The sequence below is a fragment of the Vulpes vulpes genome, chromosome 10 (genome assembly GCF_048418805.1).
Source record: "Vulpes vulpes isolate BD-2025 chromosome 10, VulVul3, whole genome shotgun sequence".
Taxonomy (NCBI): domain Eukaryota; kingdom Metazoa; phylum Chordata; class Mammalia; order Carnivora; family Canidae; genus Vulpes; species Vulpes vulpes.
The window spans coordinates 1,593,490-1,609,427 of record NC_132789.1 but is presented as its reverse complement, the minus strand read 5'-3'; the positions used below and the strand labels follow the sequence as shown (position 1 = coordinate 1,609,427).

At 50.9% G+C, this 15,938-nt stretch overlaps 1 protein-coding gene across 4 annotated transcripts in view; it reads right to left on the bottom strand.

Moving 5' to 3' along the window:
- The window catches only part of STX2 (syntaxin 2), a 34,852-nt gene extending 19,135 nt beyond the window's left edge, over positions 1-15,717 (bottom strand). For 3 of the 4 annotated variants that reach the window (XM_072722609.1, XM_072722610.1, XM_072722612.1), the window contains exons 1-3: positions 15,527-15,717; positions 4,447-4,521; positions 2,118-2,217 (exon numbers count right to left, since the gene is read on the bottom strand). In XM_072722609.1, coding sequence (XP_072578710.1) covers positions 2,118-2,217; positions 4,447-4,521; positions 15,527-15,556 — 205 coding nt within the window. In that variant the 5' untranslated portion in view covers positions 15,557-15,717. Of the gene's footprint in view, positions 1-2,117; positions 2,218-4,446; positions 4,522-13,963; positions 14,023-15,526 lie in introns of those variants that run through there. The other variant, XM_072722611.1, reaches the window with a different exon arrangement.
- Between the last annotated feature and the right edge of the window lie 221 nt (positions 15,718-15,938).

Below are 15,938 nucleotides of genomic sequence, written 5' to 3'. Positions count from 1 at the left end.
GTATGTTCTCATTCATTTGGGGAATATAAACAATAGTGAAAGGGAATATAAAGGAAGGGAAAAGAAATGTTGGGAAATATCAGGAAGGGAGACAGAACATAAAGACTCTTAACTCGGGGAAACGAACTAGGGGTGGTGGAAGGGGAGGAGGGCGGGTGTTGGAGGGGAATGGGTGACGGGCACTGAGGCGGACACTTGACGGGATGAGCACTGGGTGTTTTTCTGTATGTTGGTAAATTGAACACCAATAAAAATTAATTTAAAAAAATAGTTTTATTTAAAGCCCAGAAGGGACTACTGTGAAGCATTAAGAGTTCTACATGTATTCAAATATTAGTGCTATCTGCTATTTCTTGGCAGCAAAAGTTTTCTGGAGGTAAATTATTCAAAAAAATACACTAATATTTATTCAAATTTGATTTTCCCAAGAATTAAGATGTTAATAAGTGTTACATAAAAAGTTCTGTACGCAAATAAGTGTGTAAAACACTGTACACTAAGTTAAATAGGTTTCGTTATTGCAGGATTGCTCAGTCTTTACTGCTGAGGACACTGTAACTTCTCAAGAGGGGAGAAAGCATAATGGGCTCCGAGATGCACCTGGTGACACACCTCCTGTTTCACAGGCTAGCTGACAGCATTCATGCTCTAGAACACACTTTGGGAAATGTTCTTCTAAACTGTAAAATAAGGAGCTTAATGAGGGTCAAAGCATTGTTTTACAAGACATGAAAAATCTTAAAGTTAAAAACGTGTTCTTTTCCCGTGTAATATCTTTATTTTTTCAACGTAAGGCTATACCAAATAACCCTCTAACAAAATGTTGCTTTCAACTGTCCTCCAAAGTTGAGAATAAGTGTCCACGCAACCACTTCCACCTAACCCCATACCGGAGGTCATGACATATGCCCACTAAAAATAGAAAGCATAGAGCTAAGGGAAAAGTGTCATTCACAAATGACATGACTGGGTGCAGAAACAACCCAACAGAATCTACACAGGAGTTAGTAGCATTAATAAGTAATTAGGTGAGTTAATGGTGAGTTACATATAAACCCATCGTAATTCTATACAAAGAGAAAATAAAGTTTACAGCAAATACCATTCACATTAACGTCAAGACCTCAACCACCTAGCAAAGACACAATGTGGGATTGTGAGGTCCCTACACCAAACCCCGTGAAGCGCTACCAGAGAGATTAAAGAAGACGTAAATTGTAGAGGGACAGAACATTTTCATGGATTAAAAGATGCAGTATTGTAAAGATACCAATTCTTCCCCAAGATAGGTATGGATTCTAATTCACAATCTCTGGCTTATCTAGATCCATTTTACCTTTGAAATATTCAAAATTTATCTCTCCAGATCAAGGAAACACTTCCTTATAATGGCCAACGCCCCTGTTCTTGATTAATTTAAAATAATTTCTTACATGCTGTCCTTAACAGACATCCAGACAGCATACACCATACAAAAGCCTTTCCCAAAGACTTACCATTGCCTGTAAACCTACCCTAACAAATGCTGTTTTCCAAGTCAATTTTTTGACTTTCACTTATTTTTTAAAGATTTATTTACTTTAGAAAAAGAGGGGGAGTGCAAGTGGGGGTATGGGCAAAGAGAGAGACAAGCAGACTCCCCCACTAAGTGTGGAGGCCATGGCAGGACTTGATCCCAGGACCCCAAGACCATGACCTGAGCCCAAATCAAGAGTTGGACGCCCAATTGACTGAGCCACCCAGAGCCACCCATGCACTCCTCTAATTAACTTTCATCTAAACACAGAATTCTGTCATTCTTATTTAACTATCGACATAAAAAGTACCCATCTAGGCCCACTCACTGATAAGGCCCCACAGTTCAGCAAAGCCACTTCTGTGTATTCCTCTGGATAGGACACAGCAGTGGTCCCAGTCTGGCAGAGCACTGGAAGCACAGCAGCACAAAACCATCTGATTCTCTGGCTCATGCAGTCTAGGGCATCAGAACAGAGAGGCAGCCTGCTTGGTTCCAGGATTTTTACAAGCGCACTGCGTGACCCCATGCACAGTCAGGATTGAGGCCTATTTCACAAACAAGAGAGAGAGGGGCACCATTTTTAAAGCCAATGACTTACTGCCTTCTGGATTTGGTGCAGAAAGAATGATGCTGTGGTTTTTCTTTACTTCTTCAACATACTGAGCTATTTTAGCTGTACTGTTCCTGATCTCCTCGACCTAAGACAGATACAAACAGCCATTACTATTATGGCAAATTCAAATTTGCTCCCACTTTCCATTACCTAAAAATAAAGAAGTAAATGATTAAATACATGAAGAAATATCAGCTTTTCCATGCTCACATTGATAGTTAACTGAAAGATATAGAAAAATGTGCCGTGTTAAGATCCATATCCACATGACTAAGGCAATATCAATCAAGATTCACCAACAAAACCTACCAGGTTGTAAAAACCTTTACAGTCAAGACCCAAGTGTTATTACAAATGGTGTCAACAAGAAGCACACGGCCATGCATCCAGCACTCTCTGCAGTCAAGAAGGAAGAGGGTGTTTTAGCACTAATACTCCATGTGGGGAGGTGTTTACAGGTGATGGGGCCAAGCCTTTCAGTCATTGTTTTTACTTCTAATCATCTAAATGATTCAACACTGGGGATCCCTGGGTGGCGCAGCGGTTTAGCGCCTGCCTTTGGCCCAGGGCGTGATCCTGGAGACCTGGGATCGAATCCCACGTTGGGCTCCCGGTGCATGGAGCCTGCTTCTCCCTCTGCCTATGTCTCTGCCTCTCTCTCTCTTTCTCTCTCTCTCTCTCTCACTGTGTGCCTATCATAAATAAATAAAATTAAATAAATAAATAAATAGGGATCCCTGGGTGGCGCAGCAGTTTGGCGCCTGCCTTTGGCCCGGGGTGCGATCCTGGAGACCCGGGATCGAATCCCACGTCGGGCTCCTGGTGCATGGAGCCTGCTTCTCCCTCTGCCTGTGTCTCTGCCTCTCTCTCTCTCTCTCTGTGTGTGTGACTATCATGAATAAATAAATAAAATATTTAAAATAAATAAATAAATAAATAAATAAATAAATAAATAAATGATTCAACACTTGTTTCAAAATGTAAGGTACTCATCAGCGAGATTAATCCAGGTGGATCTATGCATCCATAATCACGACACTGGAAAAATAGCTTAAATATTTGACTCATTTTAAAGTAGCAATTACAAAATCATTCCACGTTGTGACAGAAGTCCACATCCCAATCCCATGAGTGTTTCCTTACCGGGCAAAGGGGACTGTGCAGACGGGAAATTATCCTGGATTGTCTGAGTTGCCCCGAAGCAACTCAATGGTTATGCTTATTATGCTAGCTACTCGGTAAACTAAAAACTATTAACTTTTAATATATTTTATTAATATGTTACACTTCTTAAAAAGATTTATTTGTTTGTTCATTTATTTATTTATGAGAGTGAGTCACAACCAAGGTGTGAGGGAGAAGCAGAGGGAGAAGCAGACTCCTCACTGAGCAGGAAGCCCAACGGAGACTCAATCCTAGGACCCTGGGATCACGACCTGAGCCGAAAGCAGATGCTTAATGGACTGGGCCATCCAGTGATCCGATATATTACATTTTTTTCAAATCTGCATATTGAAAGGTCCTTTCAGACTGTCCGTGGATTCAAGAGTCAATGGAAACTATTAGAGCAGCAGCCCCTGGGCCAATACCTCAAAGGAAGGGCAAGCTGACAGACGGCAAAGCAGTGTTGCCATAGTTATATACCTGCTTATGTATAAAACTTTTCAAGAGAGAAATTTAAGATTTGTTCGAGGATTTTAGAAAATATACAGTATGAGCTCTTTGACACATATGGTCACCATTTGGGGACTCACTGCCATTCTGGAATAAATGACCGAAGCATCACCGTGTGTACTCTGTGCACACCTGACTCAGCAGGCGTCAGCTGAAGGACACCCCTGCCACCAGCACTGCCACTTTCTAAAGGACCAGATAGCCTAGGGGAGAACACCACCAGTCCTCGGGTGAGAACTTGTGAGGCACAAACCTACCACAGGGCATGGCAGAGTCTCCCAGAGGCAGCCTGGCCTTGGAGGAACCATTTCATGGCATCAGCTCCACCTTACTGAGAAGCACCTTGCCAAGCACCACCCAACCAGGAGCATAAAGCTCCTCCTTGGGGAGGACAGGGGTTCTGGGGCTCCGGGTCTGCAAACCACCACTCCCACCAGCCCCTCCCCAAGCCTATACCAGGAAGAATGGCTCAATACTACCAAATATTTTCAGGGCACGAAATATCCTAGAGAATTTACATAATCAAAAGCAAGTTTTAAAAATATTACTTTTAGTATTATTTCAAATGTGACCACCATACAGTTACATTAACTGTGTTTAAAGAAGAAACTCTGGCAGGGCTTCACAGAATGGCTCTTACCTGATGGAAGAAATCATCCATGAAATGGTCCTTCTCAACAATAACACTTGTGTCCCCATCATCATTCTTTCTACACTAAAATAGAAAATACAAAAAGGAAAATTCAGATTGCAAAGATGTTCGTGTATGCACAAACATCGAACTGAAAGAGAAAAGCAACCCAACAGAGCACAGAACTATAACAAGATGGTGCTGTCTACAAGGACTTGGGTCTGCCCACTGTGGACCAGGATGTGGGGGGGGGGGGGGGCAGGGGCAGGGTGGAGGCAATGGACAGCCCTAGGGGGCAGCGTGGCCACGTCCTGGGAAACAACGGAGGAACTCCCCAGCGCTCCGTAACAGGGAGCTGTTCATTTGCGCCCCATGAAAGTCAACATGAAGTGAGCCCCTGGTACCGCATATTTGTTACAAAGACTAAAAACACTGACACCGCTAACTTTTCTAAAGCACACAATTTCCAAGAAACTTACACATGTTAACTGGCATTCCTCATTTTTCCCTAAGTGAGTAACCCCCAGGGGCTCCTGCAAATAATCCATAAGCACTTTAATAAGGAAACACTTAGCAAAGACCTTAGTAAATAAAATGCAGAAGGAAAAGAACTGTTCCAACCACTGGAAGAGCCATAGTGATGCCACACAGCAGTCAGGTTCTGTATTCTTCCACCAAAGAATATTCCAGGGCAGCTCTCTAACTTGAGTTGCAGGAGAATCATAGGAAGGCTGGGTCTCTCACTCAGCAGGTCAGGGTGGGGCATTCTAGAACACTCTAGAATGTTGCTGCACTCTAACATGTTCAGGTGCTGCTGCTGGTCCAGGGACCCAGCGTAAAGAACCACTTTCCAGGGAGGTAAACTATCTACCCGTGGAAGCCTGCACCAGGGAGACGGCAATGGCTGTACACAGCATCCTTGCAGAGCACCGCCAGCCGAGAGTGACCGTATGCAGCATCCCCTAGTGGAGCTGGCAGGACTAAGAAAAAAAGGAAAGAAAACCTGCCAGAAAGACAACGGAGGGAATGGCTTTGAACCACCTCCCTGAGCACACATCAGATGACTGACTCCACTCTCTGCCAACTCTGGGAAAGCCAAGGCAGCCATGGGTTTCAGAAATTCTCAGAACCCTTAGGAAAACTGAAGTCTTTACCTATTCAACCAAGTCTGGAGTGTGGCTTTACTGATCTACAGCCTAGGAGTAACTCGGAGACAAAATTCTACTAAAATTTGGCTAAGAAAAATCTGCAAATTTAGCAAATGTTCAAGAAAGCACAGGAAGCCTTCCCTCTGCATCAGTCCAGGACCCTCACTGAAACAAGGAGATCTGGCCTGAAAGTCAACAACAATCTCTCATCACTTCGGGAGGTCTCCGGATGTCACCCCTCTCAGCCTGGGGCCACTTCTGGGTGAAGATAAGCCATGTCTGCTGAGGCCAAGGGAAAAGAGAGGCTTCTCTAAGAGAGGAAGGGCTGACTTAGAGGAGCAGCTTGTAGGAAGAGACTGTGAGGAAGCTGTAATCACAGGGTGAGCGTGTGGATGAGCAGGACAGTGTGCAAAGGGAAGGAGAAGCACCACACAGCATTAGCCTGCACACTCGCTGGACTGGGGAGGGACCTGCTGGCACCTCTCAGACAGGCGTGGTCACACGCTCCCTTAACCCTATTTATTCCCTTTGCCCTGGCTCCCTAGAATGGGGGCTCCCCAGAGCGTCCATTCTTTGTGGCTTTCCCAGTAGCATCTTGAGTTAGACTGAGCCACCACCCTGCTCTCACATGACAACAGTTGTTGAGAAAGATGCCTGCAATGACTGCTGAGAGTGTCTTGTTTGTGCTATTTTAACAGGACAAGTTAACCCCAGAACCTCAGCACATGAACCACAGTGGAACACAGCTGTGCAGGTGGCATAGATACATGAGGTCCTGCCAAGCAAGGTGGGCCCTTCATCCAGCCACACAGGGAAAGATGGGCATGTGACGAGACGCACCCAAGGACCACCAGCCCCACCAGAAGCTGCAAGGGCAAGGAAGGAGCCCCCCCATAGGCACCGAGGGAGCACGGCCCTGCTATGCCTCCATCGCAGGCTTCTGGCCTCCAGAGCCAGGAGAACCATTCCTGCCATGTCTCAGCCCGTTTGTGCTACTTTGTTCCAACAGCCTGAGGATAATAACCCAGCAAGTCAGGGCTGCCGAGCACTGGCCTCCCTCTAGTAAACCAAACTCACCAATCAAGACAGTTTTCCCAGCCTGCTTACTGGCAGCGGCTGAACCTCCAAGTCTCTGTCTCCTGGTGTGTGAAACACGGGCTCCCCCGGCCCCAGCTCCTACAGACAGGTCCTAAGCACAACCATCTACCCATGTGACCAAAGGGGCCTCAGTGTGACAGGGGCACATAAACTGGCAAAGGCTTTCGCATCATTCTAGCATCAGCTGTGAGCAATGCTGAACTTAGAGACAAACTGGCAATCAGAAAGCATAGCATTCCGCAGAAACCAACGTCACGGTGAGCCACCAACTCTTCCCTCCCCCCAGGCTCACGCATCTTGAGGAAACAGAGCACTGCTAATGGCCTTGGAGAGCCTGCGCACCAGGCACAGGGCTCCAGCTGCCTCCCACGGCCGGTGTCAGCGTCCCCAGCCATGCTCCGGAACACAAAACACACGGGGAAGGCAAAGTGCTCACGTCCCCAGAGCTCAGACGCCTGGGCAGGCATGGGCATCCACAAAACCCTCTACCGACAGTCCCACCGCCTGACTCTCGCCGCAGGGGCTGCTCTTCATCTCCCGCTCAAGCACCCCGCAATGGCCCCGTTCACTGTCCCCCTGCTGCCCGGAAGGAAGAGGTGGAGGTGCCGAGGACAGACGGACTGCCCTTGGACTGGACTCCAAGTGCCCTGGCTCTGAAACATTCACCACCCATGCCTCGGAGGAAGCAGCCTCCCCACAGGCCCTCCACGCCAGACAGGGCCCAGCGGCCAGGCCCTCCTCCCAGTCCTGGCGGCAGCCTCAGCCCTGGCCTTTGGGAAAGCATATTCCAGGCTCACTCTTCTTAACTCGGCCCTATGTGACTCTACTTCCCAGTGGCTGTTCATCTTCCTGCCTCTGCTCTGGGGTCTCAAGGAAACGGCTGTCATGTCCAGCTCCAGGCCAGGAACCGCGTGAAGCAGCATCACGCGAGGAGCCGCTTACTGTGAAGGGGAGTGAACTCGGGTAGGACTTGGTGCCGGTGGAGCGCAGGGAAATGAGAAAGGCACCTGCCCACCAGACCCTCACAGAGCAGCCCAGGTCTCACTGCTCTGAACGGAATCCTAGACTCACACGCACTGGCTTTTGTTTTGCTTTTTCGTATTGAAGATTGCAAACCCACACAAAGCCGAAGGAATACTACAATGAGCCCCGATGTACCCATCCCATGGTTCAACCACCATCTCCCCGCAGCCGGTCGCCCTCCACTTGCTGTCCCCACGCCCACCCCCAGGGCACTAGGTCACCCCAGGCAAATCCCACACAGAAGATGCCCGCTGGGGGTTCCCACTCAGCAGAAGACTCCAGCTGCCAGTCCAGGAGACACGGCTGCCCGCCTTGGTGCTTGGGGAGATGGGCAGACCCCATTCCCCCAGGGGAGTGCATGTTACCGCCACACTGTCACACAGTACGCTGACTGCACTCCATGCATGGGGCCGCCAGTAAACCTGACCCAGGAAGCCCGTGTGGCCTCCGCCCTTGGACACAGCCTCCGTCGGACCCGTGCCCTGCCTTGATCCCCAGCCAGCCCTGTGGGTGACAGACCGCCCTCTCTGCCCACAGCCACGAAAGAGAGGACTAGGAATGCATTTCCTCCACTTTCTCTATCCTTATCTTACAACCTTTACTTCTACTTCTTATTTCTAATGGGAATTCTCAACGCTATTCTGTAACCGGAGACAGGCTTCATATGGCTCTTAGCTTCTCCATTCCTCAAAACGGGAAACAGAGACAGAGCAGCCAGGGCACTGCTGCCTCACTGAAGGCACCTTACAGCCCCGTGGACAGAGCGCCCTCGTCCAGTCCCTCTGGTGGGGACAGTGGGGCGTGGGCTTCACTGTGAATAACAAGACGATTCATGCCAAAGCATTTCCTAAAGGCAGTGGGAATATTCCAAGATGACACACTTGATTTCCAGAGTGTCAAAGTGCAAGATAAACATTCAAATATCAACATTCCATTTGTTAGATTTTAAAAGAGGTCTCCTTAAAAGTAGCATTATATAAAGAATAAAATTCTCCCAGTGTGACTACTGTCAGGAGCAGACAGTGAATAGCTTCCGTGTTTAGAGACCATTTAACAGACGTGAATAAGTCATCACTGGAATGCTCAGTGTTTAGATTTCAATAGAAGCTGAATTATCACAAATTAGTAGAATCCAAGCTTGAAAACACACTGACTTCTTTCTCCACGTGCACCTACAGGAGGGCCTTGCACAGATAGTAATTTTGGGCATATCAACTAAATCTTCTCAAAATATATTCAGCACCTATACCTCTGCTGCTTATAACTTATATATCACCTGAAGAAGAGAAAAGCGTGCCTGTAAGTGAATACAGGTGAAAGCTGTCTACTAGCCTTTGTATGTAACATGCCTTCCTCATGTTTTTATATCATAGGGTTTATGCCCTATGGTAGGATGTCACATCGTTTCATGTTTTTATGTTTTTACTCTAGTTTGTCTCCACTATTAAACATCATACAAATACCTTCTACAGGTCCTGAGCCTTTACATAAACAGAACTGTACTGCACAGATGCTTCTGCAATTTGACCCTGTCTTTCCCCATGACTTGTTTAAAGATTTCTCCTTCTCTCTCACCTTCACTCACGGACAAACTAGTCCTCTCTCCTCCTGCAATGCCAGCTTATCCCCAGCTTGCAGCCTCAGGGCTCGTCCCCCTCCTCATTCAGGCCTCAGCTCAGAGACTCTCCCCCATTGCCCCATCCCAAGCAACCCACCTACAGCCCCACATCCTGCTTTCCTTGGCTGATTCCTGCCCCACTCCCCACAAATTCCACAAGAGCAAGGACAATACCTATCTTCTCACAGCTCGTGCATCAGGCCTGTGACAGTGCCGGGACCCACTCAAAGGGAGCAGTTGAGTAAATGAAAAGAAGGGGGATGAAACCAAGGTGAGGGCAGTGAGGGTGGAAGGACAGAACACACAAGAAGCAGAGATGCACGCATGGCTGAGACAAAGCAGGTGTGACCTGGGCGGAGGTTTTAGGTGCTCACTGGTCCCGGGTTCTACTCCTCAGAGGGTCTGGCAGCACACTCTGCCCTCCAACTCTGAGGCACCCTTTTAACTTGTAATCAATCTCCCTCCCTTCTCTCTTGTAGCTAATGGGCTTCTGCACTTTGCAACCCAAAGAACGTTGAGGACAACAGACTCCACTGTCATCTACATTTTTCTCACCATGGACTCTTCAAACAGACACACACCAATTCAACACCTGGCAGGTGCTCTGTGCAGAATACTGAGGCTTCAGAGTAGAACTGGCCACCCAGGTCCGCCCTGGAAAGGGTAAAGAGTCTAGAAGAAAACAGGACTGCATGGGCGCTCAGAGACAGGAGGATAGCCATCTCTGGAGACATCGGCCATAAGACCTCTTATGACATGGGACATAAGAGGAGAGAGGACAGAAAGACCTTACAGTGGTGATGCCTGCATGCACTGAGACCACGAAGGTGTGAGGCAGGCTGAGAAGGGGGAATGCATGGGGAACAGCAGACAGCACCCGATGAAGGGACCAAGGCAGCCGTGGGAAGTGTGCACCAAAGAGGAAACCTTTTTATGAACAGGCTTGTTGTGAACTGGTTCTCTTAGGTTTGCTATTCCTTAAATTCACAACAGACCTGAAGTTAAAAACAAGAAGTATTAATCTGTAGAAATGTCAAAGTTTTGTTGTCTCAAAAAAAGTCATTTTAAAAAAGAGATATTATGTATACCAACAAATATATTTATTATAGTTAAGAATAGAGGACCCATAGATTCCAAATGGGAGAACTGTTTCTATGACAACAAATGAAATATAAAAAGTTGGCAGGACCAAATAAACCATAAAATTCTAAATTATAAACATACGCATATAGGAAATTATAAATCTACTATATAATTCTTAGTGTTTTAAGTTTCAGTGAAGTGATTAGAAAAAATGCTTCATTTTACAAACAGGATTCTGAATCTTTCTAACATTCTTCACCACATGTGCAGGTTAAGCTGTCAAAAAATAACTTTTAAGATATCTGGGCAGTTTTTCTTGCCCCTTAAAAAACTGTATTTGCAATTCGTCACCTTGAATCCACGGATTAAAAATACTGATTTTTCTCATTTCCCTTAGATCTACTAATAAAGACATGTAAGGACCGTGTGTTTGTGTTCATTATCCTGTAAACAATACCCACAGTTGAGATCATAGCTTCTCTCCTCTTTACTATAATAAATACGTCTACTTACATACACAAACTTTTTTTTAAAAAGGCAATCATAACACATTTGGAGTCCCTGTCTCATAGAATAGATATTCCACTTATATATACTTACATCCTGAGACATATGCCACCCTGCCTCTCCAACTCCTCCCCTGGCCATATACCTCTACACATGCACCCATATCAGTTTTGTGGATGCAGTTTCTCTGCATCTGGCACATCACCTTGTAGACACCTAGCACTCACATATCTCTTAAACAGAAGGTTCTTTTACTTTCTGTAAATCAGAAACACATCTTTCTAGATTTAAAGCCTGTAAGATCTTGGGCAAGTCACTTAAACTTTCAACACCCAAATAAATTGGCTGCTCAAAAAGAGAAAATAATTGCTTAGAAACAACTAAGTCTGTATTTGATAAATTGTATTGGACACACTAACATGTAAGTCTTTTCCAAATGGTTATCAGTGGTAATCTTCTCGGGAGGAAGCACTCATAGCTAATAAAGGAAACTTTTTGGAGGTTTCCAAAAACAACTATTTGGCCAGGTTAGACATTGTTGATGGGGTATGTTAATTACCAAATTAAAATTTAAAATTCACCTAGTAAAAAAACATGAGCTGTTTAGGAACATGGTTATGAACAGACATTCAACTACTCCAAGGGCGCCAACTAGGGCCCGGCAGAATGGTTCCCGCAAAGAAGGGTGGCGAGAAGACGGGCTGTTCTGCCATCAACAAGGTAGTGACCAGAGAATACACCATCAACATTCACAAACATGGGAATCCCTGGGTGGCGCAGCGGTTTGGCGCCTGCCTTTGGCCCAGGGCGCGATCCTGGAGACCCGGGATCCAATCCCACGTCGGGCTCCCGGTGCATGGAGCCTGCTTCTCCCTCTGCCTATGTCTCTGCCTCTCTCTCTCTCTCTCTCTGTATGACTACATAAATAAATAATAAAAAAAAAATTTAAAAAAAAAACATTCACAAACATGTCCATGGAGTGGGTTTCAAGAAGCGTGCCCCTTGGGCACTCAAAGAGAGCCGGAAATTTGCCATGAAGGAGATGGGAACTCCAGCTGTGCACACTGACACCAGGCTCAACAAAGCTGTCCGGGCCAAAGGAATAAGGAATGTTCCATACCGTATCCGTGTGCAGTTATCCAGAAAATGTAACGAGGATGATGATTCACCAAACAAGCTCTACGCGCTGGGCTACCTACGTACCTGTCACCACTTTCAAAAATCTACAGACTGTTGTGTGGATGAGAACTAATCGCTGATTGTCAAATAAAAGTGAAAAAAAAAAACAAAAACACAACCTACTCCAAGGGCTACTTGGAAAGGATAATTTCCTTAAGTAAAAGTTTAACTTTTATTTCTGATAATTTTCAGATGTTTTTAAATATTGTTATTAAACTTTAAAAATGTCAAATTGCATTTTAAATTAATATTTTACTCTAGATAGAATAATGCTTTTTAGAACTTCCAGCAAACATTAAAAAAAAAACAAATAAATATTAATAGCACTTATAATTACACAGCACTTTCTCCCACCTTCTCCCAGAGTGTCACACACAGGAGATAATTTCACATTTCACAACTCCTTCTACGACTAAGCAAGAGAGGTATCATTATCCCCACTTTATGTACAGGAAAATTAAGGTTCTGAAAGCCTTAAAAATAATTTGCCCAAGATTAGACAACTACATGCGTAGAAACTTCCAGCAATCTGCTCTACAATTGCTCAGTGTCTTTATCTCGAGCAGGATGGTACTGGACTAGAGAAGGCCACTTCTAGCTCTGAAATTCTAGATCAAAATAGGTCACATGCTCTTCACGCTGCAGCAGAGAAAGCTGGAGGTCACATAAGCTTCAATGGTGGTAAATAATTGCCCAATTCATTTTTGCTAACCAAGCCAAGAAAAGCTGACGGATTTTTCTTACTATTCTCCAATATTACACACATTTGGAGTTCTTCTGTTTGCCAAGACAGTTACAGTTCTCATGTGCAGATACATTCAGCATTTGTTTACTCAACAAATATTTGAGCTCATGTCAAAGACATTCTATAGGGTGAGGTAGTGGTTATTTGTTAAGTTTAACATGATGCTGTTCATCTGCAAACTGCAGAGATCAGAGTATCGTCTGACCATTCACAAAAAGAGAAGGAAAAAATCACTTTGAAGAAAGGTTCTTACAATGTGTGTGGAGTGTAATTTCTATGATCCCAAGGGAGAGTCAACCATTGCCTTCTTGAAGCACAACTATTCCCTCTACTTTCCAAAGCATGGCCTATAACCAGCTGCCTTCCAGAAGCAAAGAAGAGAGAAGGTAGTTCACCACATGCCAGGATGCCTTGGGCGGCGGCCCACAACCTGCTCTGGGGCAGCCCTGCCTGCACAGGGCACAGGCTTTCCCTCTGCGCTGCGACACACTAGTAAGGACTCGGCACTAACCGCGACTTGCATTTGTAAGAAAAAAGTCATCATTCACCGTTGGCATAAAATGTTTCATCCCTCCCACATTCTACCAACACCCAGCGTGGTCCCGCTGCCTGTCCGACGCCGGAGCTGCCCTAATGAGCACAGGCCAGTACATCACAACTCCCTGGGTGGCTCAGCGGTTTGGCGCCTGCCTTTGGCCCAGGGTGTGATCCTGGAGACCCAGGATCGAATCCCACATCGGGCTCCCTGCATGGAGCCTGCTTCTCCCTCTGCCTATGTCTCTGCCTCTCTCTGTGTGACTATCGTAAATAAATAAAAATTAAAAAAAAAAAAAAAAAAAAAGAACTCGCCCATTACTCTCAGGTAGTAAAGGGTAACTCGCCGAGGTCACTGGCGGGGGCGACGCCCTGGCTACTGCCAGGCCCGGTGCACGGGCCGCTAGGAAAGGGCGCAGCCTCTCACCGGGAAGCGCTGGCATCGCGCAGGACCCGCCCGTGCCCACAGGCAGGTGGCACCACCGAGTGCCTCCCTGCTCCCACGGGCAGCGCCCCGCCCCGTGTAGACCCCAGGGACTGGACAGGCGCACCCGCACGAGCCCCTGCTCTCGGGGGCTCCCACCCACCCACCGCACAGTGACTTCTGGTGGTCCCAGCTGCTGCAGAGGGTCCAAGAGGCGATGCCACGGAGCGACCTCAGCCAGGACAGCAGCTGGCGGGCGCGGCTCAGAAGGGGCTTCGGAGCCCAGCCACTGCCCCGTGCGCCCCCGGCCCCGGGCTGACTCAGTTTCCCCATCTGTCAGCGACAGAATAAGCGTTCCTGCCTCTCGGCTGCGGAGGGGGGGGGCGTCCAGAACACCGTGGAGACAGTGACCCACCAGGGGGCGGCCAGTCCCGAGCGCCGCCACCCCCACCCAGCCCCGCCCAGCCCGGGGCCCCCCCTCAGCCCGGGAGCCCCCGGAGCCCCCGCGACCCAGCAGGCCCAGTCACCTCCCCCTTGCCCAGTCCCGCCCTCCCTGGGGGTCCCCTGCCCTCCCTCCCCACCCCCCCCCCGCCCTCCCTCCCCACCCCACCCCCGCCGGACCCCCGCCCTCCCTCCCCACACCCCGCCCCCCCCCCCGCCTTGTCCCGCCCTCCCCGGGGGCCCCCTTGACCTCAGCACCCCTACCCTCGCCCCCCGCCACCCCTCCCCGGCCCGCCCTGTCCTGCTCTCCTGGGGGCCCCCCTGCCCTCGCCCCCCGCCCTGGGCCCCCCCCCGCCCTCAGCACCCCCGCCGTCCCTTCCCACCCGCCCCCGGGCCCCCCCGGCCCTCCCTCCCCGCCCCCCCCGCCCGCCCTGTCCCGCCCTCCCCGGGGGCCCCCCTGCCCTCAGCACCCCTGCCCTCCCCCCGCCCCCTGGGGGGCCCCCCGCCCGCCCTCCCCGGGGGCCCCCCTGCCCTCAGCACCCCTGCCCTCGCCCCGTGCCCCGGGGGCACCCCCCGCCCTCTCCGGGGGGGCCCCCCTGCCCTCCCTCCCCGCCAGCCCGGGGGGGGGGGGCCCCTGCCCTCCCTCCCCGCCCCCCCCCGCCCTGTCCCGCCCTCCCCGGGGACCCCTTGCCCTCAGCACCCCCGCCCCGGGGCCCCCCTCGGCCCTCCCTCCCCGCCCCCCCGCCCCCCCGCCCGCCCTGTCCCGCCCTCCCCGGGGCCCCCCTGCCCTCAGCACCCCTGCCCTCCCCCCGCCCCCTGGGGGGCCCCCCCCCGCCTGCCCTCCCCGGGGGGCCCCCCTGCCCTCCCTCCCCGCCCCCCCGCCCTCCCCGGGGCCCCCCTGCCCTCAGCACCCCTGCCCTCCCCCCGCCCCCTGGGGGGCCCCCCCCGCCTGCCCTCCCCGGGGGGCCCCCCTGCCCTCCCTCCCCGACCCCCGCCCTGTCCCGCCCTCCCCGGGGGCCCCCTGCCCTGTCCCGCCCTCCCCAGGACCCCCTGCCCTCCCTCCCCCCCGCCCCCCCCCGTCCCGCCCTCCCCGGGGCCCCCCTGCCCTCCCTCCCCGCCCCCCCCCGCCCTGTCCCGCCCTCCCCGGGGCCCCCCTGCCCTCCCTCCCCGCCCGCCCTCTGGGGCCCCCCGGTCGCCCCCGCCCAGTCCCGCCCGCCCCAGCGGCCCCCGCCCCTTCCCCCGCCCGCCCCGCCGGCCCGAACCGCTGTCGCCGCCCGCCCGCCGCTCACCGCCCTCAGGTCGGGCAGCCGGTCCCGCATCCCCACGGGCGCGGGCGCCACGCCCCGCAGCTCAGGCCTGGCCGGCGCCGCCTCCGGCCGCCGCGGACTCTCAGCGGCCGCGCAGCCGCCTCAGCCTGCCGGTCGCCGGCTCGGGGCGAGCTCTCCCGCCGCCCTCCCCTCGGACCGGCGCTGCCACGGCAACCGCGCCGGCCCGCTCTGCGCATGCCCAGCCCACGCAGCCTGCGGGAGCCTTCGCGGTGAAAGCCGCGGCCGAGGGGCGGGGCCGGGCGGGGCGGGGCGGGGCCCAGCGGCGAGGGAACGCACAGGGCCGGGCCGCGGGGGGCGGGGCCTAGGAGGAGGGCGGGGCCTGGGGAGGGCGGGGCCGCGCGGCTGGGTACAGGCCGGGGTCGAAGGGGAGGGG